Source organism: Parasteatoda tepidariorum, chromosome 9 (genome assembly GCF_982258835.1).
Source record: "Parasteatoda tepidariorum strain Cologne lab strain chromosome 9, Ptep-v5.0, whole genome shotgun sequence".
Lineage (NCBI taxonomy): Eukaryota > Metazoa > Arthropoda > Arachnida > Araneae > Theridiidae > Parasteatoda > Parasteatoda tepidariorum.
This window is the reverse complement of record NC_141763.1, coordinates 24696590-24720442: the sequence shown is the minus strand read 5'-3', so window position 1 is coordinate 24720442 and position 23853 is coordinate 24696590. Positions and strand designations below refer to the sequence as shown.

At 31.2% G+C, this 23853-nt stretch overlaps 1 protein-coding gene across 1 annotated transcript; it reads right to left on the bottom strand.

Annotated features, from left to right (window-relative positions):
• Positions 1-1225: 1225 nt before the first annotated feature.
• LOC122273277 (uncharacterized protein CG3556) lies at positions 1226-23827 on the bottom strand. Its single transcript, XM_087151062.1, has 11 exons — positions 23500-23827; positions 19091-19248; positions 18805-18994; positions 16464-16583; positions 13720-13933; positions 11096-11346; positions 7416-7594; positions 6724-6916; positions 5247-5418; positions 3820-3941; positions 1226-1342 (listed from the first exon to the last, which is right to left on the bottom strand). Exons 1-11 carry the CDS (start codon positions 23579-23581, stop codon positions 1275-1277), a joined length of 1749 nt encoding a protein of 582 aa, XP_087007188.1. The 5' UTR covers positions 23582-23827; the 3' UTR covers positions 1226-1274.
• Positions 23828-23853: the final 26 nt, after the last annotated feature.

Below are 23853 nucleotides of genomic sequence, written 5' to 3'. Positions count from 1 at the left end.
AGACATCATCAAGCTCCTGAAAAGTGTTGAAGATGAGAGATTGATAAAAATGTGACAATTGTGTCTTTAAGATCAAGGTCAGCAAAAGCTGCAGTGTACTACAATTTTTAAGCATCACCCTGAAAATTTTTCTAAAACTCTTTTACTGCTCGAAATCTTGATTTTTCTTATAAAAGAAAGTAAAAAAATAAAATATCTTAGTTGACTTCTCTGTTCTAATAAGTATGACTATTTCTCTGTTGGGACTTTACTACGAAGTCAATGATCTTGGGTTCTAATCCCGTTCAGGGCATGAATGTCTTTCTCTGTCTGTGTTTGTCCTCCGTTGAGTGGAGTTTGAATGTGGATCACATATAAATGGATGTCTTTGTCAAATCGGCGCGTGGGCTAATGTTGTTGGGTAATGTTTTAAGCTATAATAAACAGAAAAAATGGACATATGAACTGGTTAAGTAAAAGAAGGCTTACAACAAAAATTTCTGGAACTATCACGTACTAATCAGTGTGCCAAGTTCGTTCTTCGTTTTATTGTCATTAAAGCACTTCGTTAAATTTTTCATGTTCTGTTTTCATTAAGGAATTACGTGTATTTTAAAATTTTTTAAAAAAAATAGCAAACTCGATAATACGTTGCATTTTAAGCCTTCAGCCTTTCTAAACTTGCAAAGTAAAGACAGAAATCTACTTCCTCTTCGCGTTAAGGCCGACAGTGCCATTACAAGAATACTTTTAAAGTCTCCGGACACGATTTCTAAACTTTATAAGCCAATTTTATTGACATTTCTTTTAAATAATAGATACTGGACAATAATTATTTTTCTTCCTCCAGCGAAACTTATTTAACTGTGCAATATTACGCCAAAAGATAGAATTATTTTGCATATAACTCTGCCAAAAGTTCACATTTAAATTTTTTTTTTTAATTCCTGAAAACTCCTAACTCTGGGAGGTTTCTGTTGTTTTCTTCTACATGTAATTCAAAAAAGTTCTCCGCGAATGTTATCCTGCCTCAATTCTTAGTCCAGGAGTTGCTTTATATTCTGATTTGAGTTTAAAATTACAAGACTCTTTGGATTTTAACTCTACTGTTGTAAAACCGAAAATTGACTCTGCTGTTCAACGCTGGTTATAGAATAAAATGATGTTTCAACATCTGATTGTTTTATTCCTATTTATTAAAATATTAAGAGACAATGAGTATAAAATCAATAGCAATAAAAAAAGCAAAAGTCAAAACTGTTTTATTAAACAAAAATAACAAAAAGATACATCGTTTAGAAGGTGGCTTTCTTGTACCACATGACAAGATGCTCTTCGTCTTGCATGACTACTTGATCTAGACCTAAGTAGACATATATTACATTAATCACGCTTTTAAAAATGTAAATTTCATGAAAAAAATTCAATTATAGAAAGAAGGAAATTAATGCACTCTACAAAATTTAAGATGATATTATTTTATATTATTTCATGTACTCAACAACTATTTTGATATTCCTAGTTATGTTACATTTTTTCATGCACTAAAGTTCAATTTTAATGATTCAACAGGTAGACTTTATACTTATTAATTAGGTATAAAAGTATTTATTTTCTAAATAAATCAGTAAAATAATTAAGCCAATGTATTTTTTTTAAACCTTATTCGAAAACGCTCGAGCTGTAGAATTTACCACTAGCGTTAGCTGTTACATTGTACATAAACAATATACAAAATTCGTTTTTTTATTTTTAAATTTATATATATTAAAGTTTTGAGGGCCATCCTTGGTGGAATAAAAATAAATAATTCCTGGAGAAGACGATATAATACTGAACTGTATAAAATCTACAGAGAGCCAGATATTGTGAAATTCATTAAAATAAATCGAATGAACTGGGCAGCTCACATTTTCAGAAGGAATGATGACTCAAATTTAAGGAAAATTCTATTACACAAACCCCTAACGAACAGGAAAAGAGGTAGACCCTGGCTGAAATGGCTGGATTTAGTTGAGACTGATTTCCTTACTCTAAAGGAGAAAAACTGGCAAACAAGTGTCAAAAGTAGAGAGAAGTGGATTCGAATTCAAAGGAAGGCACAGGCCCACCCTGGGCTGTCTAGCCAGATATGATTATATATATATATATATATATATATATATATATATATATATATATATATATATATATATATATATATATATATTATTTGAAATATTTTGAGTGTCTCCCAACGATAATTTAAAGTAACACATTCATACTCGTTAGCAGCGACATTTAATTAATAATTAACAACTATGGGTTTTCAGCCCCTACTCGTTATCGAATCCAAACCCCGTAATAGCATTGTTTCGAACAACATTCGCGGAACAGCATTTACAATACGTTAACGAATTTCGATTCGGTTTTCTGAATCAAAATGCAGTTTTTTTAAACCAAAATATATAGAAACAGTATTTTCTTGGCAAGTTCAGTATTTTTTTTCTCAAAAGAGAAACATTAATATCTATATTAATTATTCCGTATATTATTTTTTATTCTCTCAATAGTTTTGGAGGTCTAAAGTGCTAGTAAACACGAAATGGCGGGTAGTTTTTAGATATGCACGTTCATATTGCCTCGACAAGAGTACTTAAATACCTTGCTTCAGTAATTGATGAGTGAACGCAGCGCGCATGGGTCGCGAAGCAACCCGAAAGGAACTACAATATAACTGCAAATTTGAATTTTCAGGTAGTAGCCAGAGGCCGGTAGATTTTAAGAACTTAGTAGCCACTTTTTCCTCAAACTTAACGAATCTTTGACCGATATCAATAGCATACCTGCCAACTTTTAATCCTTTCCATTATAATTTTTCCCAGTGGTATTAAAATGGAATTGAAACTTCCATTTTAAGCAAACAAATACATTATATTTGAGAAAACTTAAGTTGACAACTATGATAGTAACGCATATTAACATATGTGCTTAATTTTTGTAAGAATAGTGGAGATCAAAATCATATAAAAATTAAATTTGTAAAAGAAAAAATAGTATATATTTACTACCACTTTAAATATGAAAATAAAATCTTCCGCAAAATCCGGAAGAGTTGGCAGGTATGCAATTGATCCAGGTCCTTTTTATTTAATAGCCACTTTTTGTAAGCTTTTTTTTTGTTCATTAAATTAGATATTTTCGAAAAAAAATTCTTATTATAAATAACCTGTAATTACAGAAAGCTTATTCCAAAATTAAAATAATATAAATTTGCGATAAAATTTAGTTAAACATACTGATTTTAAAGAACCTTATATAAAAATGTTTGGGTTGGCAAATTACATTTTATGTATACATTACAACTTTGAAATATGTGAAGTGTTAAAGAATTATTCTTCCACATAAATGTCTCCACTCCAAATTGATGATTACTGATAGATATTTTAATGAAAATTTCTATTTCTAGTCTTTTTCTTCGTTGAACTATTTTTATCATAGAGCGATTTTAAATAAAAGTAACCGGTTGTTTATTTAATTTAAATCTCCACTTATTTTTGTTGACCCGCCACTTGTCGAGTGGTTGCTTTTAGAGAAACTACGAAATTTGTCAGGAAGTTGGTGAGCAGTAGCTGGCAGGGGTCGGTGGTTTTCCGTGATTTGCAGTTAGAATTTTTTTTTTAATGTATCAGTGGATCTTTCGATGGTGTGTTTTAGATGGGAATGATTTAGATTATTTAACGTACACCGTAGAACAAAATTTTAATTAATCGATGATCATTAATCTGAGTCCTTTCCAAGTCGTAAACTTTCAGAAATTTTTCAATGCAAAAAACTTAAAAATAATACAAAATGGATTACCTTTTATACATCTGCTAATGCTGTGAGAAGCGTTGCCATTGTAACAAAACCAGAACAGTCCTGCTTCTGAATCATTAGTTACTTCATCGATTTGATACACATACATATTTCTGCTCTTAAACCTGAAATTTAAAAGAGAAAAATATAAATTGACTGAAAAATATGTTCTTCTTTCAGGTCATATCTCTGTTGTCAGGCAATACTCAAATTTAAGAAAATTTCCCTTTTTTCTGTTATTTAATGGAGAGAGAGAGAGAAAGAGAGAGAGATTAACAAAAAATAAGTTCTCATACAGATATATCTTTTTTTTGTAAAATAGTGTATAGTGGTATAGTTAAAATAGCAAATATATATAAGTGGTATAACAAATAGCGTATAACAAATATATAGAGGTATAACAAATAGCGTAGCTTATAGTGGTATATTTAAAATAACAAGAATTTATTTTTTTGGCTGTTGATTTAATATAATTAGATTCATATTGCTGCCGACCAAATGTGCAGTTGTCAGGGAGCTGACCTCACTTCAGCAAGGTACTGGGTTCAAACCCCGGACAAGGCATAGCTGTTTTGACTGTGAGAGCCTAATATGATGCTGCTAAATGAGTGGCCATTAATCTGCCCTAAAGATACCTGGCTGATGATTATCAATCGGATGCTCATTGAATAATTAAAAGGTTACTCAGGTAGTTTATAACTAGTATTTGTGATATTATCAATTTTACCCTTAAAGTACGAGATATTATAAAATTAATATTAGTCGTCATTTTTTAAAACATAAAGAAGTGGTAAATAAGCTTTGAAATTTTTCGTCGCATTTTAACCCATTATTAATGTCTAGTAACAAAAAGCGGTTTTTATATGAAAGCCACTTACATAGAAAATATGGTAGCAATTGTTTTGTTCTTAAAATTTCTTTCAATTTTGCTAAATATATCTTAGACCAGTAAGACCACTGCTTGTAAAAGATTTATTTGAAACTTATTGAACCTTCTCATTGTCCTTGAAAACAAAAGGCCACGATTTTTTGGAAACTTTTTTTCATGAGCACGCATTAAGCAACAAATCGCTCATGAGTTACAATCTACTAAAAAAAACACGCTTTTAGAACTAAGAACAGGTGTAAATAGAAAAATACACATTGTTTTAGCAGCAATACTTGCACAACTCATAATTCTACTTGAAGGTAATCATCGTTTAAGCAAACGAAAGCATTTCTTATGCATTTTGCTTAGCAATGAAAACTTTAAACCCTCTTTACGCAAAAATTGAGTTTTTGATTTATGCCACTATCATCTTTTCGCCCATCAGCGAAATGATTGGAATTTTTTGTACATAAGATGTAGCAGCTCTCTTATCTTTTCCTGCCTGCTACGCGTGCTGTACTAGTAATAACCATAAGAAATGTTCTGAAAACATTTGTCTTACGTGAATTTGTAGTCCTTAGATGCTGCCAGCTCCATTACATTATAGGCTGTGCAGTTTACGGGCGCCAGTAATGAGATGGTATGAATCACATCTTTCTTGTCCCCCATGTAAAGAGAATATTGAATGCGCATCGTCTGACCTTCATAGTAGCTCATTTCGGAGGTAAAACTATCTAGATTAATCATTTAAAACATGAGAAAACCATAAATAATCAAAAATATACATACAATGTACTGCGACCATGGAGCAAACTTGGAGAGGTGGTTGAGCGTACTGAAATATGTATTTTAGTATAAAAATAGAAGGTCTAAAGTGACCTGTTAAGGTATGCACACAAAACGTAACAGTGGAGGAAAATTTTGTTTGTTTACAAAATTAACGCTAAGTGCTTATTTGCAGGGATACAGTATTCGCAATGAATGTTCAAAATGATGACTATCAACTATTCTGGGAGCGTTGTAGAAGGGATGGGTAGGAGTCGTTAATACATCAGAACTCTGTTCGCTTCCGCCTATTGCATAACCAGGCAATCACATCAGTAGTTCGTATTACTGTCAGGTGTCGCAGTTTTGAATTGAGATAGAAATTGAAAATACTGTATTGCTGCAAAGAAGCACTTTGCTGATACTGTAAATCGATGCATTTTCCCTTCCGTTGTCAATTTTGTGTTCATGCTTAACGATTCACTTTAGCCTCTATTTTCCTAAACAAAAATGCAGGTTTTAAAACTCTCCTCCACTCCGCCAAGTTGGCCCCATAATTGTAGAATCAAGCGGCATAAATAACGTCTGATTTTCAAATTCTCCCTATATCACAAAACTGTCGCTGCAGCAGCTGTTTTGGGTGTTCAATTTTTTTAAAAAAAATTTTGCTTTGTTGCGCAAAAACTTCTGGACTAAGAAATTTAAAATTATTAAGTTCAAAACTTAACAAATACCGGTTTCGAAATGTGCTTCTCTCCAACCTGAGCTTGTTACGTTGTCTTTACTGCCTATAAATAACAAGATCTAGGCAAATATTTATTTAAAAAAAAAGTTAATATGCTCCTTCAATCATCTTAAAAAAAAAGATTATTTTTCTGAATCAGACTTTAACTATAATCACACAATATATAAAATATTTTATGTACGGTAAACGTGACTAGTTATATTAAATCATATATTTTTTGTGACGCGCCCTTCATTAAGCCTAGAATCTAAAAAAATTTAAATAATTATAGGCAATAATTACAATTTCCATTTTTCATTCTATATTCTACAATACGTAACTTAATCAGAAAAAGCAATTGAATATTGAAAAACACAAACTTAATTTTTTTCTGAAATTTTGATGAATCTATGAAATTTTTAAATTGCTATATATGGTAAGTATTTTTAGAACATAAAAGAATAATAGAAATAATTTAAAATCTAGTAGCAAAATTATAAGAGATTTAAAGTTATTACGTAATGTAGGACAAAAACACTCATTAGATTACCGTATCCTTTCCTTTTTGGATTTAAAGAGCAATTAATTTTGGAAATATCCGAGAGGCTTTTAGCATTTAGAACGGGCAGGACTAAATAACTTGCGAGAAGGTCATGTGGCATTTTAAGTTGCTGCATTAGGTACTGGATAGTTGCATTGGTATTCCAGTCTGTTGCATTTTCTTGGCCACTTGAAATAAGAGCCTGAAACATGAAATTAATACATTATGTATGAAGTGAAAATTAATAAATTTTAATGACGAACTGTTTCTTTTAGATCTAAATAACTGCAAATAAGCGCAAACTACTTTTAACGCAGGTTGGAAGTTATGCCGCGATTGAAAGACTTTACCTTTAACACAGAAAAAGACACCAGTGTTCAATGCTGTATTTTTTATTATTTTTTTATTTCTTGTCAAATTACATTAAACCTTTTAACCATCAAGATAAACTTTTAACAATGTTCTAAAATTATTTTGCCCCTTCCTTTGAAATTCTTAGTAACACGTTTCTTGATTTCAAGTTTTTATTCCTAAGTACATGAAGCATGTCATTTGCTTACTTTTTCAACTTTAAATTTACCAACCTTACTTTATTGTTATTTCATTAGTTCTGATCGATATAATTTTTATTTATATATTTAATTGTTTACATAATAAAATACATATATCTACTGTCATAACTTAAATAAATATCTTCTAACCTGAGTTATTAAAGATGTTGTATGAAAATTCCCGAAACTGCCATCTGCAAGCTGCATTTTCTTGAAACGTTGTAGTGTATTTTCATACTTAGTTTTTATATTTGCGTTCTTACTATGACTGAAAAACATTGTTTGAATTTCATAGCAAGACAAAGCCATCACAGCAATCGCTTGATAATCTGAAAAATATCATTGATTATTTTTAAGACATCAATATGTTGTATTTTAAAGCATGGTCGGAAAATGTAAACGAATAAGTTAAAAACAAAGATCTAATTAGGCTTTGTAATACTAATATTTATTAAGCGGAAATTCCAGATTAATACAAATCTATGCCAATCAGTAAAAAAATGAATATTTCTCGCATTCTAATGATTCCTAGAAGGAATTAATTTATTTTATACTATAGAGGCAGTGTAACGAATAATTTCAGGTTATGTGCTTTAAATTTTTACTCATCATTTTGTCTTAGACGCTTTTTTGGAAAACGGACGAAGTCACAATATAGAAAAATGGCACTGTTGATCAAGTTAAAATTCAATTCCTTAAGTACTGTACCATTGAAAAATCAACGTAAGCGACTAAGTCAAAAATGTGATTTTTACACATTTGACCTTTTTTGATGATAAATAACGCATCTCAAAAAATTCTTCTTTCCCAAATCAATTCTTATTAACTTTCTTAAATTCTTCTTTAACGTTGGTAGTATTTGAAAGGGAAAGAAAAAAAAGTTGTTAAGACTCTTTTTTCAAAATATACCTTAAACACCTAATTTCAAAAAATATAGAAAAAAATTAGCCATCTAAATGTTAACACTTTTAGATGTGGCGGAGCATGATGCAAAGGCACAAGCAGCGCTGTCTGTATAGATAGAAAATATTAAGCTATTCTATTGAGCAATAATGACACTAACTAAACTAAAGAAGTTATTATTCAATAGAAACTGAGGAATAAAGTTACCCCCCTTTACAAACCACCCAGAAATGCTCTTAAAAAAGTACAGCTTACGACTGTCAGAAATAATAACGCAAAAAATATTGAGACTTAAACGCAAAACTTAACTTTACTTAACTCAAAAAATACAAATGTAGCATGAGATGCTTGAGTGGATCTAAGATATTTAAGCTTTGCTAGTTCCAAGTCTGCAATCGGTTTCTTTCTACAAGCTACAATTTTTATGTAATATAATATTACATATTGACTCCACTTCTCTGGTACGTAAGGAGCGGTAGAAAAAATCGATAGTGCCTTTCAGTTTATGATGCGTTACGTTAAAGTTTTTTGACGGCGAAAACGACTGTTGTAAATTGCCTTAAGGCATTAAATACATAATTGAGGCGGAAATTCGAAAAAGCCACCAATACAAAAGAACACATGATCTAAACATCAATAAGTGCAAAATATTTAAATAAAAAAAATCAATGCAATATTCTAAAACATAAGCAGGAGATAATAGTTATATCCCTAACATCCTAAACAACATGGCTTAAAATTATTTATTTCCTGTCACTTAATGTCAGTATCAATGAAGTTTATGATGATCATTAAAAAATTGAAGTGTCTACTGACGCAATTAAAAGACAATCCATATTTGATGAACAACCTATGTATTGAGGCTCCAAAAAATGCATTCAGAATAAATGCAACGAAATCAAAAAAAAAAAACAAAAAAAAATTAAATCAACTTAACACTATCATAGTAATTACTGTAACGAATCAAGCTATAATTAGAAACAGTTCCCTTATTATAAAAAAAAACACATTTATTCCACATCAACGCATAAAGTAACAAAATGAAAGTAGCCGTAAACAGGTGAGTAATAGCCTTACAAACAAATATCGAAAAACCCGTAACGGATTAGTATAAACCTCAAATTCGAAAAACAAAAACTATCTCCTCAAAAATCAACAATTCTCTGATGTTCCATCAAAATCTCGTGCCTTTTTTTTTAAATTTATCTTTTTATATGTTTTTTCTTCTTTTATTCATGCTTTTGTTAGTCAGATATTTTTAATATGTTTAGACTATTTTTTTAATATTTTCAGACTTTATACTACCTTTTAAAAAAAGGAAAGCTCTTGTACATCGTAGAATTAACAATATGTTGTTTAAAAATCTCCCTTACAGAGAGATCAATCAGATCATCAACATAATGAATGTCTGCTTTTGATTAAATTACTTTCCAAGGAAATAGAAAGATGTCATTTTTATAATGTTACCCAAGCAAGGGAAAGGAGATCGAAACCCAAAGAACTAGAGACCAATTAGTCTCTTTACTGCACTCTAAAAAATTCTTGAAAAATTAATCCTAACTACACACTAACCCTACTTAAACAACTTGCCAAACATACAGAATGGATTTGTGAAAACCTTTCGACTTTAAAATAGCTATACGGAATAATTAATTGAATAGAAGTTTCGAGTGAATTGAATAGTGTCAACAATTATTTTTATAGAAATAGCTGTTAATCAGCATGAATTTTTAGCTCAAATAGCCTTTCATCCCTTCAGTGGGTCGATAAATGAGTACCAAGCATGCTTGGGAACTAAACACTGGGGGTTCCGCGTTCGGCTGACCACCTGACCGGAACATCTGCTCCTGCACCCCAGAGCCCAAGGTCAAGAAAACTGAGATGGGCACAGTAGGAATTGGCCCTCTAGGGCTGTCGCGCCGCTGAGTTTAGTTTAGTTTTATTTTTTAATTAGTTCGAATTCAGCAGGTAAGTTTAATCTGTCAAATCAACAATGTTGACAGCAAATTAAAAGAGCTCTCTGTCCTCTAAACCCTCTCATGCGTTAGGTCGATTCTTACTTATTATGTTTTACCTGTTCTCCGTAATCTCAGATAAATTACAAAAAAATAGAGTCTTTCCAGAACAAAGCTCCTTGAAAATAATCTTATCCTTTATATTCTAATACTTATACATATACATAATCAATCACTCAGTATATTCATATGAAACACCTAACGGAGGAGAGATCTCAATGCTCCTACCATTAACGAAAATAATGGCTAAATTTGTCAGTGAATGCATTAGAAGCTAACCACTAAGGCATTTTTAACACTAGATTGCCTAAGGAAGTCATTTTGATTGCTTTTAATTTCAATTAGAAAAACAATGATTTATATAATAGCACAATTTCTTAGAATTTTATACAACATATAATTTTTTTATTGTTAATATTTACTAATAACTTCTTATATAACTGTAAATAATATAAAAAAATATTAAATTAATTTTAAACAAATTTCTTTACACATTATTTATTATTTTAGAATCCAGTCATTTTGACTGCTTTTGGGCAATATAGATATATACTAAGTTTCAGTCTGTCTAGTGTTAATATCGAGATTATCAAAGAATAATGTTAAGGAATGGGATTCTAACTTTTCTACATCGCTCAATATAATCTACAGACATTGGTAAATATAATTTCTTCACTGTTTTAATCATACGTACCTAATTCAGTTTAGCTTTAAGGTAAGGCTTAGGTAAGGTTTTAGACTTCTCCCAGTTTTACAGGTATTAGTTAGATAAACGAGTCAATGTCCTCTATAGGCAGAATGATTAGTAAAAGAAAATTTGTAGGTGCATAAATATAAATAACTCGCAATAAAATCACGGATTCGACTTTCGAAAATATTGTAAGAAAAGGATTAAGATTCTTTGTAAATTACCTTTAAAGAACTCGTAGAAAGAATTATTGATGCTTAGAATTTTATTCAGGTCTTGATCAGCATTAGGTGGCCAGGACTGATTTGCATTGCAAAGGCTTAAATAAGTTATGGGGTGGGTAAAGTTGTTTGACGATTCGATTTCTTCCTTGAGGAGTTCTATCAAATTTTGTCCAAAAAAGTGACGAGGATTGTGACAAGTTATCAATAAACCATTAATAAGCATGCTTAGAAACTCGCTTGATAAGGAATTTCTGTAAAATAATTTTATAATAGAATTAATAAAGAAATATAATAAAAATAAAATAGATATTTGTTATATAAAATGTATATAAAATATAGATACATTTATAAAAATAAATTTTTATGACAATTAGTATGATAAAAAATCAAACATTTTGTTAATTGCAAATTTTTCCATATTGCTTTACTTGATATTTTTCTGTCTAAATTCTAAAATACATAACACGAGTTAATGTTTTGACAGATTAGAGTAAACTTCTATTATATATAATTCTCTTACGTGGCTCCCACATTTTAGCTGTATTTCTTTTCCGCCGGTGGCAACGTTTGCTTTGTTTTGTTTACTTTTTGAAAACACCAAAGCATTCTGCCTTTTAATGATGTGTTTCTGATCTAATATTTATAATTCTCTTACGTGGCTCCCAAATTTTGGCTGAAGTACTTTGTACAACTAAATAAGACTCTTTTCACAACAATTAAATATTTACTTTATTTTCTTCACATTTCAGTCGGCAAAGAATTCTGTTAGGTTAAAAACATTTCGCTAAAAAAATAACGAATTCTAAAACAAATAAAAATAAATAACTTAAAAAATAAAAATGCTGTTGCCAGCCATAGAATTTTTTGAAAGTTAACTTAGCAACATAAATCAAAATGACATAGAAGCGCAACTAGATCAAAATAGAGCCCCTTAATTAGACAGGCCGACTCATCATCTATTTTTGCTCCAAAGAGCTAACATAAGCACAATACTAACATAACGGTAACTTGCGAACTTTTTTGCTCCAATATTGCTTGATAGGTCAGCTCTGATAGTATAGGAGCCTTAGATCAAAATTATGATACCTGAGTGCTTGACGTAACAAATCCTTCAATTCTATAAGTGTTGTATCGCCATTCTTGAAGAACTTGGCTCATTGATTAAAAATATTGTTTTAATTTTACAGTACTAACTTTACTTCTACTTTCATTATTGCTATGACCCTCTTTCATTACATTTTACAACTTCATGCTAAATTTGACGCTTACAACACATGGCTTTATCCCTCTGGTGGGAAAGACTTTGAAACAAAACTTACAACAGTTACTTTTTTCAACAACTGAAATTTAGAATAGTGTGATTAAGAAAAATATGTGAACTGTTTGCAACTTCAAATTAATATTAAAATGTACAGGTTTAGAATTTTCTACAGTGAAAAGTTTTCGGTACTTCAGTATTCAAAAAAGTATACAAAAGTTAGACGTTAAGAACGTATCCAAAGAGCGAGCGAAGCGAGCATTGGATTGTGAAGCAATCCGAAATGAACTGCGAAAGCAGTTCCGGGGGTTGGTGAGCGTTAGCGAGCAGGGGGCGAAGCCTCCTAGTAATATATAATGCTTTTTTATGACGAGAGGTTTAATAAGACATAAAAAAAGCATCTGACTGCAAACTTACTAAAAAAATACTACTAAGGGATTCGCAATCTATACATAGATTATAGTCTAGATAAAAACTTCATGTTCTTAAAAAAAATTATTTAATCTTTATATTTCTTTTAATTATAAGTAGAAAACTTCTAATAAGCTATTGAGTTAACATTTATACAAATTATAATATATGAAAAGAAAGTGACGCAATTGTAATAAAACTCCATAAATCAAAAAAGAAGCATTATTTAAATTTTATTAGGAATAGCAATATACGATAATTAAGAATATACAATAATTAAGAATATTTTTAAATTTTTTATTATAGTTCAAGTTCGTTTTCTCTTATAAATATTTAGAAACATGACTGAGTTTATTGAAATATGCTTTAACTACTATTTAAAAATATCAAAGAAAATCTGAGGAAAATACTTAAAATTCACAAAAATATCTGAATTTCGGTTATTTTGCTCCCAAATGCTGAAAAATCAAAGTTTTTTGAAATTCGTATTGTTATTTACAGAAAAGAACTATTGTTCTAGGACACAATATGAGAAACAGTGAGTGAATATCAATGGATGAAACTTTGGAGAGTTTTTAACTTGACTTCAGGTAATCTAAAAATTGAAAATTTAGATTGTGAAATTTCTGTTTTACGATACCTTGCATATCCCCAGCTTTTTCTAAATTTCATATTCAAAGATTATTTATTATGAAAGAAATTTTACTTCAGGGCAATTCAGTGCTTGCATTGCGGCCTGACACATAGAGACGCTCTACAAATTGAATCCTTATTTAATATGCAGTTCTTATTTATATTTACAAAAACATTTTGCCCTAACCCATTCTGGAAAAAATCTTTTATTTCTACTAGATGACTAAAACTAATGAAGAGTAGATATTATGTTCTCAACAGGAACTTTGAATATTTATAAAAGTACAATTAGCAACTAGAATAAAATAAAATGAATTGATACTTCGATACGGCAACAGATGCTATGAGCTTTGTTTGTTTTGCCATTAGTTCTTCATCAAGGTGTGTACCATCAAATCTGCCATATCCCGCTAGGTATAACGCAGAGATCATTCTGGGTGTATTCTCTTGCCAGCCCCATGAAGAAGAGCGTTTACTTTTTATCCATGTTACCTCCTTATCAAGTGCCTCAGCAACCCCATGTACGGTACGTATGCCTGTTTTCAAATTAAATAAAAGCAAATATTAAACGAAAATGCTAATTACAAATATCATGACTGCATATTCTACGCTTCTGAGGACTTTCCGTGATAGTGATAAAATGTTTTTTAAAAAATGATAAATATTTTCCCCCGGTACTCAGTTAAGCTAGGAAACTTTCGGAAAATGAATCAGCTAAACATTCGCAGAGGATTAAAAAAAAAAAAAAAAAAAAAAAAACATTACAACTTTTATGGTTTTTACCATTAAACTACTTATTTATCCCGAATTTTCAGCGAAGATTTTTTTTTTTTGTAAATATCCCACCGTACAACAAACGACATAAATTTGAGTTTACGACTAATGTTCAACTCCGTAGCCTTGTTATTTTGAGTCCGAAAACAAAGAAACTCCTTTTATTTTTTAATTTGGCTTCGTGGACGAGTTTTTATAGAACAAACCAGCATTTGCGTAACATGGAGAGGAAAACCTACGGCAAAGGGTCTTGAACCCATGAATCGTCTACCAATGGGGATATTTTACGTCAGCACTGTGGTTAGCTTGAGGCTGGTGTGGAATTAACATCGACCAATCATCGCTGGGATTCAAGCCCAGTTTATTTCATTGGTAGACGAACGATATATCCCTTGAGCCACCACGGTTCAGAAAACAATATTATTATATTACAATCGTAGTGGAACAGCCGACCCAATTTTTTGGGTTTACAACTACTCCGTAGCCTTGTAATTTTGAACCCAATCCAGAAGGCAATGGAAGTTCTGTTCAAGTATTGGGAGAAACTTCCGTTTGTGGAGGACTTTTTGATGGAAACCAGCATCTGAGTTGCATGGAGAGGAAAACCTCCCACAGTTAGTCTGACGTTAAGGGCAGTCTAACTCATGATCCGCCAACCACTGAGGATATTTTACGTCAGCACTGTGGTCGGTGCGAGACGGATGCGGAATTCGTATAGCCTAGCGGATGCTGAGATTCGAACCCGGTTTACCTCATTAGAAGGCCATCACTGTTCTCTGAGAACAATAAAAGAGTTTCCACTCCAATACGAAAGCATGCGAAAAAAAGGAAAGCGAGGAAAAGTGCGAGGTTTTTTTCCGCCTAAATGTATACAAAGCCCTACTGTTGTAACAATCTTAACTACTAAATTTGCTACAAACCTAAATTTGAGCATTTTATATAGTATAATATGTATGGTTAAGCCTTAATTGCGCACAGGGGAAAATACAAAAAAGAACCTGCTTAGCTAGCTACTTCCAGGCACTGCTGTTTTATTATTTTTTTTCAACTTATTACTCTATTCTTATCCGGACTGATCGTAAAGACACACTGAAGTCAAGCAGCACTGGCTGCGGTCAGTAAACGAGTAGGTGACCACTTTGGTCAGCTTACATAGTGAAAGAGGGTGCGCGATATCTGTTTATTTAAAAACAAGCAGAAAAGTGTTTATGTATGCTTATAAGCATTTACGCTTTTTATAAACTTGTGCACTCAGACAGAAAATAAGCTAAAAATATCCTTTTGGAAAAAACCTGAAACTTTCTAAAAAAAATGACTTCAGATTTAACCCTTTAACGGGCCCTTTATTTCTAGTAAAGGTAAATTAAAGTATTTTTGGAATTGAAATTGTTTTAAGAACAGTAACTGATATAAAAAAAAAACTCATAAAGTTTATAAAAATGCCATTTTTTTGGTGGTAAATAGATTTAACATGACTTATTAGGAACTTTTATACGTTTTTTAAAAGTGACAAATGGTTACCAATTTTATTCAAACTCACTTCAAGATTGAAAAATGGAAACCTAAATTAAATGCGGTAAAACGTGGTGGTAAGTATACTTACCACGGCCTTCAAAAGGGTTAAAAACTGCACACCCGAATAAGGTAAGATCAAGTACTTGTATAAATGCAACAAAGAATAAATTCCACAATTAATTAAACCAATAATTAATTAAATACAATAATTAATAATAATTACAACAATAATTGATAATTAATTAAACCAAAAGAAATTAATGAGGACTAGAAATAAGTGAATTAATGGTATAAAATAATGCAAACCTTTATAAGGACAGGAAAAGTTATTATTATTTTAAAATTATTGTAGTGATTGTGGGGAGCGTTAATGAGAGTCGAAATGAAAATATTTTATATCAGGTCTATGCAACTTAAATAGTAAGTAGTGGAGGAATGCATTTGCCGATAAACATTTTTTAAAACCATGAATCAAAACATTTTTAAACATCAGCAAAATAATGTTCGCAACTATATAAAGGCTAATTTCAAACAGTAGAATAGTTTATGCTCTTAATCAAACAATGTACCTTCTAAACAAAATCTTGGACCTTCTAACAAAGGTTCTTTTAACGTAATTTTCCCCACTTACGAATGATAACAAAATATTGAAACAAGCGTGTTCGTTTAGAAACTTCAGATCTTTTCTTCGTAATAAAATTATGGCATGGTTTTTTAAACAAAATTTAAATAGAAAAAGAAATTATGAAGATGCTGAAACTGTAGTTGTATTCTTACCACATCCAAGTTCATCAGCTCCGTCTTCACAATCTCTCTTCCCGTCACATACGTCAGACTTGCGAATACAAATATCTCCTGAGCAATGGAAACTGTCACCATCGACACAATTGATATATTCTTCAAAAAATATATAATTAGGTATATATTATATATATGAAAAAGTCTTTGTTATGAAGAAAAAAAATATATAATGCAAGAAAGCCTTATTGTGCGACAGAAATTGGTCACAAAGAAATTGAAAAATTAAGATATTAGTAACTAGTCTATAATTCAGTTTGGTTTGTCAAAGCTATTGTTGTTGTAGTAATCCATTAACAAAAGGGGTGCGATTGTGTTTGTTTTCCAGTAGCGCCATCTATGGCCAAGAATTTGACTTCTGCCACTGCCATACGTCACACCCAATTATAGGGCAGACCCATTCATTCATTTCTTCATCCACAGATCATCATTTTGACCTGAACCAGAGAACTATCAATTTCCAATTCAGAACTCCCAGAGGAATAATTTGTTATGGGAACGTGGAGGACTTTCTGACCCGATAGAGTTAACGCGCATCAGTCACCATTTACTACAAGGGGAGTCTTCGGTCGGCTCGATTCGAACTCCTGTTCTCACGAACTCGAGTCCTGCTCCCTGCCAGATAGGCTGTCCCGGCCATGTAAGATATTACATAAATTATTATAAAATCATGGCAGAAAACTATATACAACTAATCCAAAATTAAATACTTGATTAGATGAGTATTTTACAGCTTTTATTGTTGGAAATTAATTACAACCAAAGCAATTTTGCTTCACTCTTTTATTAAAAATTTTTTCACGGAATATGAAAATCAGCTTATAACCGCCCGTCAGAAAACCCAACCCACAATGAATTTTTTGAGATAAATGATTATATCATAAAATTATATTTAAAAATAAACTAAGCACAAAAAAAGTTCTCTGGAAAAAGAGCCAATCATTAAAAATATGGAATATGTATATTTAACAGCTATTATATTTTATTTTAATTTTATAACCGTCGTTGAAAAGCCGGCCCATTTTTGAGTTTACGGCTACTTATGTTCAATTCCGTAGTCTTATAATTTCGAACCCAATCCAGACGACAAAGGAACTCCTGGATCAAGCATCGGGAGTAATTTGCCTTCGTGGAGGACTTTTTGATGGAACTAACCCGCATTTGCGTTGCATGGGGAGGAAAACCACAAAACCCTCCCTCTGTTATATTGACGGCAAAGGGAGTCTAATCCATGATCCTTCTATCACTGACGATATTTTACGTCAGCACTGTGGTCGGTGCAAGCCGAATGCGGAATTCGTAACAGCCAGCCATCGCAGGGATTCAAACCGGGGTCACCACATTGGAAGGCGAACGCTCTATGCCCTGAGCCCTCATGGTGCTAACAACTATTATATTTTATTTTATAACCGTCGTTGAACAGCAGACCCAATTTTTAGGTTTACGTCTACTAATGTGCAACTCTATAGCCTTGTAATTTTGAACCCAATCCAGAAGACAAGGGAATTCCTGGATCAAGTATTGGGAGAAATTTGCCTTCGTGGAAGACTTTTTGTTGGAACCAACTCACATTTGTGTTACATGAAGAGGAAGACCACTAGAACCTCCCATAAGTTTTTCAAAAACGAAACATAATTTTTAATGTAATGGATTCCAAGGGGCTATCTGTACAGGAATACTTTTTTTTAAACTTATTTCTTTAAAGAACAAGTATGTTTATCGAATTTGTTCAACAAATTAATTTATTATTAAAAATTCCGAAAATAAAACAAAATTTCAAAAGATATAGCAGTTTTAAAATTATCATAAATTAAAACTCCTTTTTTATGCGAATTTGAATTTTTCCACGCTTACTATGTCAATTAATTTTGCAATATTTTCATGCATTTTAAAGTTTCATGCATTTAAATTAAAATTTAATGCATTTTAAATTTAAAAAATTATATGTTTTCTTATATACTTTAATGAAATTTGAGGTTACTTTGAAATTTCAATTTCCTCAAAATGTACTTAAAAGTCGTTGCTTTTTCAGTTTGTTCTTGTTCTTTTTACTCGTTTATTTTTGAACTCATAACTTTTTACTCGTTTCTCATTATTCAACGTACTTGAACTTGTTCTCGTTATATTTTCAAAGTAATGTTCTCATGTATTGGAAAAACATACGTGAAAGCGTGAATTCCGCACAGTAAAGTGAATAGTTTTGCACTCGAATAAGTAAGTTAAAACAAGAAACGAAAATGTTATTTGAAGTATGATCCAAAAAGAGCTAATTCTTCCCAAGTTTTCGTAAAAATGACATCAGATGTTATTAAATACTTACTCTGTTGCAAACGTAAAATGAAACTCGCGTTGTACCCATCTGGAAAATTACCAGCCAATACTGTAAAATCAATCTGGATAAGAGTTGCTGTAGTTTTAACCTCTTGCAAAACTGAGCGAGACCAGTAAGGCCAGTACCTTACCCCCCGCTCATCTTCGAGTTTTAAAGTAAGGTTGCCTTCGGAAAGAAGTTAAAAAAGAAATTTTTTTTGAAACTTTTCGCAGGCCACTAAATTATTTTCATTTATTTATCAAAGGGCTATTCTATATCCGTAAAAATCACTTACCTTGTCCATTAATTTCAATTCATCGAGTTGAATGTAAAATTGATTATTTGAAGGATTTTTTACGGTCCAGCACTTATGATATACTCCACTTCCTTGCACTATGTAAAAATCCGAAATAGCTGCATTCATCGATTTTTCCAAACAACCATAGCTCAAATCTACAATGAATAGCGTTTTTATTTACAGAAGTATTATAGAAATTTAATAATTCAAATAGTAAAAGTGGCTGAAATATATATATATATGTATATATATGTATGCGCGCATATTTCACCTCGTCTCACAAAAATCGGCAGGTCTGTACAGCGCGCCGTTCAGTCACACTGACTTCTTTCACGTGGAGTGTTTGCGTGCGTTCGTCGAAAACAGAAAATGTGTGAGACCACGGAGCAGCGAATCTGTATCAATTTTTGCTTCAAGCTCGGTAAAACGGGCACCGAAACCTACGAGATGATGAAAACAGCATCTGGAGATGAAGCGATGAGTCGTGCTCGGGTTTTCGAGCGGTTCCGGCGATTCAAGGAGGGTTGTAAATCAGTGGACAAAACACGTAGCACATCCTCCCTACTCGCCGGACATGTCACCTCCAGATTTCTTCCTCTTTCCCAAGATCAAGAACACCTTAAAAGGACACCGGTTTCAGGACATTGAAACCATAAAACAGAATTCGACGCAGCAGCTTCAGGCCATCCCAAAGTCTGAGTTCTAGAAATGTTTCGAGGACTGGAAACATCGTTGGGCCAAGTGTGTTACTGTCAATGGAGCATATTTCGAAGGAGATTGACTCAAAACCTGTTTATGCATGTATGTTTTTGCATAATAAATTCAGTCTCGATATTTTCTGATACTAATTGGTATATATATATATATATATATATATATATATATATATATATATATATATATATATATATATATATATATATATATATATATATATATATATATATATATATATATATATATATATATATATATATATATATATATACACCAATTAGTATACCAATTAGACACCCATACGAATAAGGAAATCTTAGGTCCTAATCTACGCCACATCTTTCGTACTTGTGAGAGTCGTGCAGGAAACATCATTCGCAACAGTCCCGTGCAAGATACCACAAAATTCAAAAGGATTCTGGCTTCGAGAAAGGCGTAATTGTTGGATATCATGGAAGTCGCTGATCCTTGAGGGATATATATCCAGTAAGTTAAAATTGTTTAAATCAATAATGTCTTCTTGTAATTACATAGTGGAATGTGAGTGGTGATTGTCTAAATGTGCTTCGATCCAGCAGACCCGCAAAAATAACGAGTTCTGTCCAAAGAGATTCAGGAAAACCGCACTAAACTAAAACCCCACATACTCGAGGAGTTACAACAAGTATCCGAGGAGTTACAACAAGTAACTTAATATACTAAACACTTTTAAGAAGTTACACAGTATTGTATCTTGTGAAAAGTTATTTTGCTCAAATAAAAATATAAATACGTAAATAAATGTCAGTTTAAAACTTTAAAAGTATACTTTTCATGCTTTATAAATCATTTCAACTCTTATAATCTCAACTTTATCTCCCACTCCACAAAATTGGATGTAAGCAAGAGAAAAAAAGGAATCATTTAAACACACATATACAAAAAGGAAAGATAAAGGGTATATGATAAACACAGCTCTGACTATTATAAATGATTTCATTTTCTGACTTGCTATTAATTCCTGTCTGAGGGTAGTAAATGAAGTTATTATTTGAAAGCAGTTAAAATATTACAAAATGCCACTTGTTTAGATATAGCAAAGTGTTAATTTCCTTCTTTGCCCCCCCCCCTTTCTCTCAGAGTTGAGCTCTCTTACTCATCTTTAATTAATAAAAAATTTTCCACCTTTATTTTGTTACGAATATATATATATATATACATACAGAACCGGTCAAAAGTTTTGACTCGTATTTTTTTCAAAACTTTCAAAAATACTTATTATATTTCTAGCTTAAACATGTAATTTATCAAACATGAACATGAACAAACTTCCCAAAATCCTATTTCCATTTAAAACTGTGCAGTATTTTTTCATTTTGTATCTATTCTATAGTTGATAACGAAATGAACGAAAGTGCGTGTAAATACTTAATCTAAAAAAAGTGTAATTTATTTTAAAAAATTCCACTAATTTTTAGTTTATAAACAATTTACTTTTCATCTTCGTATTTAAGGTTCCTTATAAGTTGATTTCATGTACATAACACATTTAAAGTATCGATATAATAGCCTTAATTTGTCATAATGACTTGGACATTTTAAAAACAAAGGTTAAAATTTTTTTATATAATTTATTACAGAAATATGGGTCAAAGGCCAAGAAACACGTGCAGTAATTATTGCACTTTATGGAGTAGGCCATAAAATGGACAAATTGTCCATGAAAACTAATGTTTCCTAGACCAGTGTTGTCAGAACTTTGCAAAAGAAGAAAGAAACTGACCAAAATAAGACCACCAAAGATCATGGAGACCTATAATAATAACCAAACGTGAGGATAAATTTATCTGCATTCAAAGTAAGCGTCAGCGGACTCGAACAACACCAGAAATCCGTGAGAAATTGAATGTTACTAGACAGAAACCTGTGTCAGTAACTACTATACAACATCGACATAGTGACTAAGGTTTTAAGAGTTGTGCAGCTGCTAAAAAACCTCTTTTGAAAAACCGAAACATAGTTAAACGACTGCAAAGAGTTAAAAAACCTGTTAAATGTTCTTCAGAACAGTGGTCAAATGCTTTTTTATTGACGTGTCAAAATTTGAGTTGTTTGGAAGCAAACGAAGGCAGTATATTCGTCGTTTAGTTGGTGAACATATGAGAAAACAATGTTTACTAGAAAACTGTTAAGCATGGTGGAGATTCAGTTACAGTTTGAGGATGCTTTACTGGCGACAAAGTTGGAAATCTTGTAAGAATAGAAGGAATTATAGAAAAAAAATATTACCATAGAATATTGCAGCGTTACGATTTTTTATGTGGACAGAGAATCGTTAGTCAAAGATTCGTTTTTCAGCAAGATAATGTTCTGAGACATTCATCGAAATTGTGAAGAAGCTACATTGCATCAAAAGAAAAGAAAAAAGTACTGAAATACATGGATTGATCCCCTCAATCCTCCAATATTATTCCTATTGAGCTCTTGTGGGATGCAATGTACCAACCAAAACATCTCGGAACATCTTTACTTAGTTGCTGGAACCAGATCTCAACCAGAAAATTGCAAAAACTAATAGAAGGAATGCCAAAAATAGGCACTGCTGTGATTAAAGCTTAAGGAGTATGTTTCGAAGAATCCAAGATTGGACGAAATTCATAAGTTATACATAAAATTATACCATACCTTACCGCATAAGTGTACCTATATTTGCAGAAATAATGTTAATTTGTTGTGATTTTCATTTTAAAAACTTTGTTATTTGTTCATTTTTGAAAATTCAAGAATGAGGCTAAACTTTTGACCGGAATTTTAAACTTTTTTTTTTGATATATATATATATATATATATATATATATATATATATATATATATATATATATATATATATATATATATATATATATATATATATATATATATATACACAGAGGTTATATATATATATATATAAAAACACAATAAAACAAAAAAGTAAAAGGAGAAAAAATTAAACAAATCAGAGGTTTATATAAGTAGAGAAATAAAATTATTTGAAATTTCAAAAGATAAGAAAACAGAAAAATAACAACGAAAAGATATAATCTCATCATCAGCTCACACTATTATAACTGTAAAAATAATGCTTTCTAATATTGTGTTAATAAAGCCAAATGTAGGATTAACACATAAATTTTCACCTTCAAAACCAACAAAAATAAGCACTTCCTCAATTTTGAAAACTCCGTGAGTATGTACGTACATAAGAATATGTATACGTGCTAATACGCGATGCAATACAAGTGTACGGAATTGTGATCACGTAAGTGTAATCCTGTGACACTAGAGTCACAAAGGCTTGTTTTATATATCATACCATGATGGGTGAAATGTAAATCAGGCTTTATGTGTGATCACGGTACTGAAGGGGTTAAAAACCTGATAGATTTATTTTTTCGTTTTATTAATTTAGCACAAGTATGAAAAGGGGGAAAGATTTTTTCTCTTCTTAAAATAATAAAATTATTTTTTCTCAAAATCTTAATTCAAATGAAAACTATCAGATTTTTAAAACGAATGAGAAATGTTTTTAAAGTCATAGTGTATATGGACGACTTAAATTAATAACAAATTTTTAATAACTACCATTACTTTAAAATATAAGAATAAAATGTATTTGCAATTGCGGATAAGAAATTAAGATAATTTTCGAAATAAAAATTTTAACTTACAAATTTGGCAGAGCAGAACTTCCAAAATAAAAATGTGAAAAGTTAACATTTCAAACGCACGCGCTCTTCGACTAATTTCCATCTCAATTTTGAAGCTCGCCCCAAACTTTCCGCTTTTATAAAGGAAACGTTTGGTCTCATTAATTTATTTCAAAGTTATGTTGAAACAAACTGACGTTTATATGTATAGCAATCAATCAGATTTGTCAACAGAAAATGTTTGTTTGAAATCAGTAATTGAATGAAACATACTGCAGAAAACAGAGACGGGATGAATAAAGTTAGAAAACTAATCAAGAAAAAAAGACCCATCCAGGGTATTAGGTTTGCAAGATTCGATCGAAAAGGAAAAAA

What these genes read in the sequence shown, in the direction of transcription:
- LOC122273277 (XM_087151062.1), bottom strand. Translation starts at nt 23,581, where the DNA reads ATGGAAATTAGTCGAAGAGCGCGTGCGTTTGAAATGTTAACTTTTCAC. An exon ending in CAACATCTTTAATAACTCAG is followed by an intron (nt 6,917 to 7,415) that starts GTTAGAAGATAT and finishes TTCATGTTTCAG; the next exon opens with GCTCTTATTTCAAGTGGCCA. An exon ending in TCTAAGGACTACAAATTCAC is followed by an intron (nt 3,942 to 5,246) that starts GTAAGACAAATG and finishes TTTAAATTTCAG; the next exon opens with GTTTAAGAGCAGAAATATGT.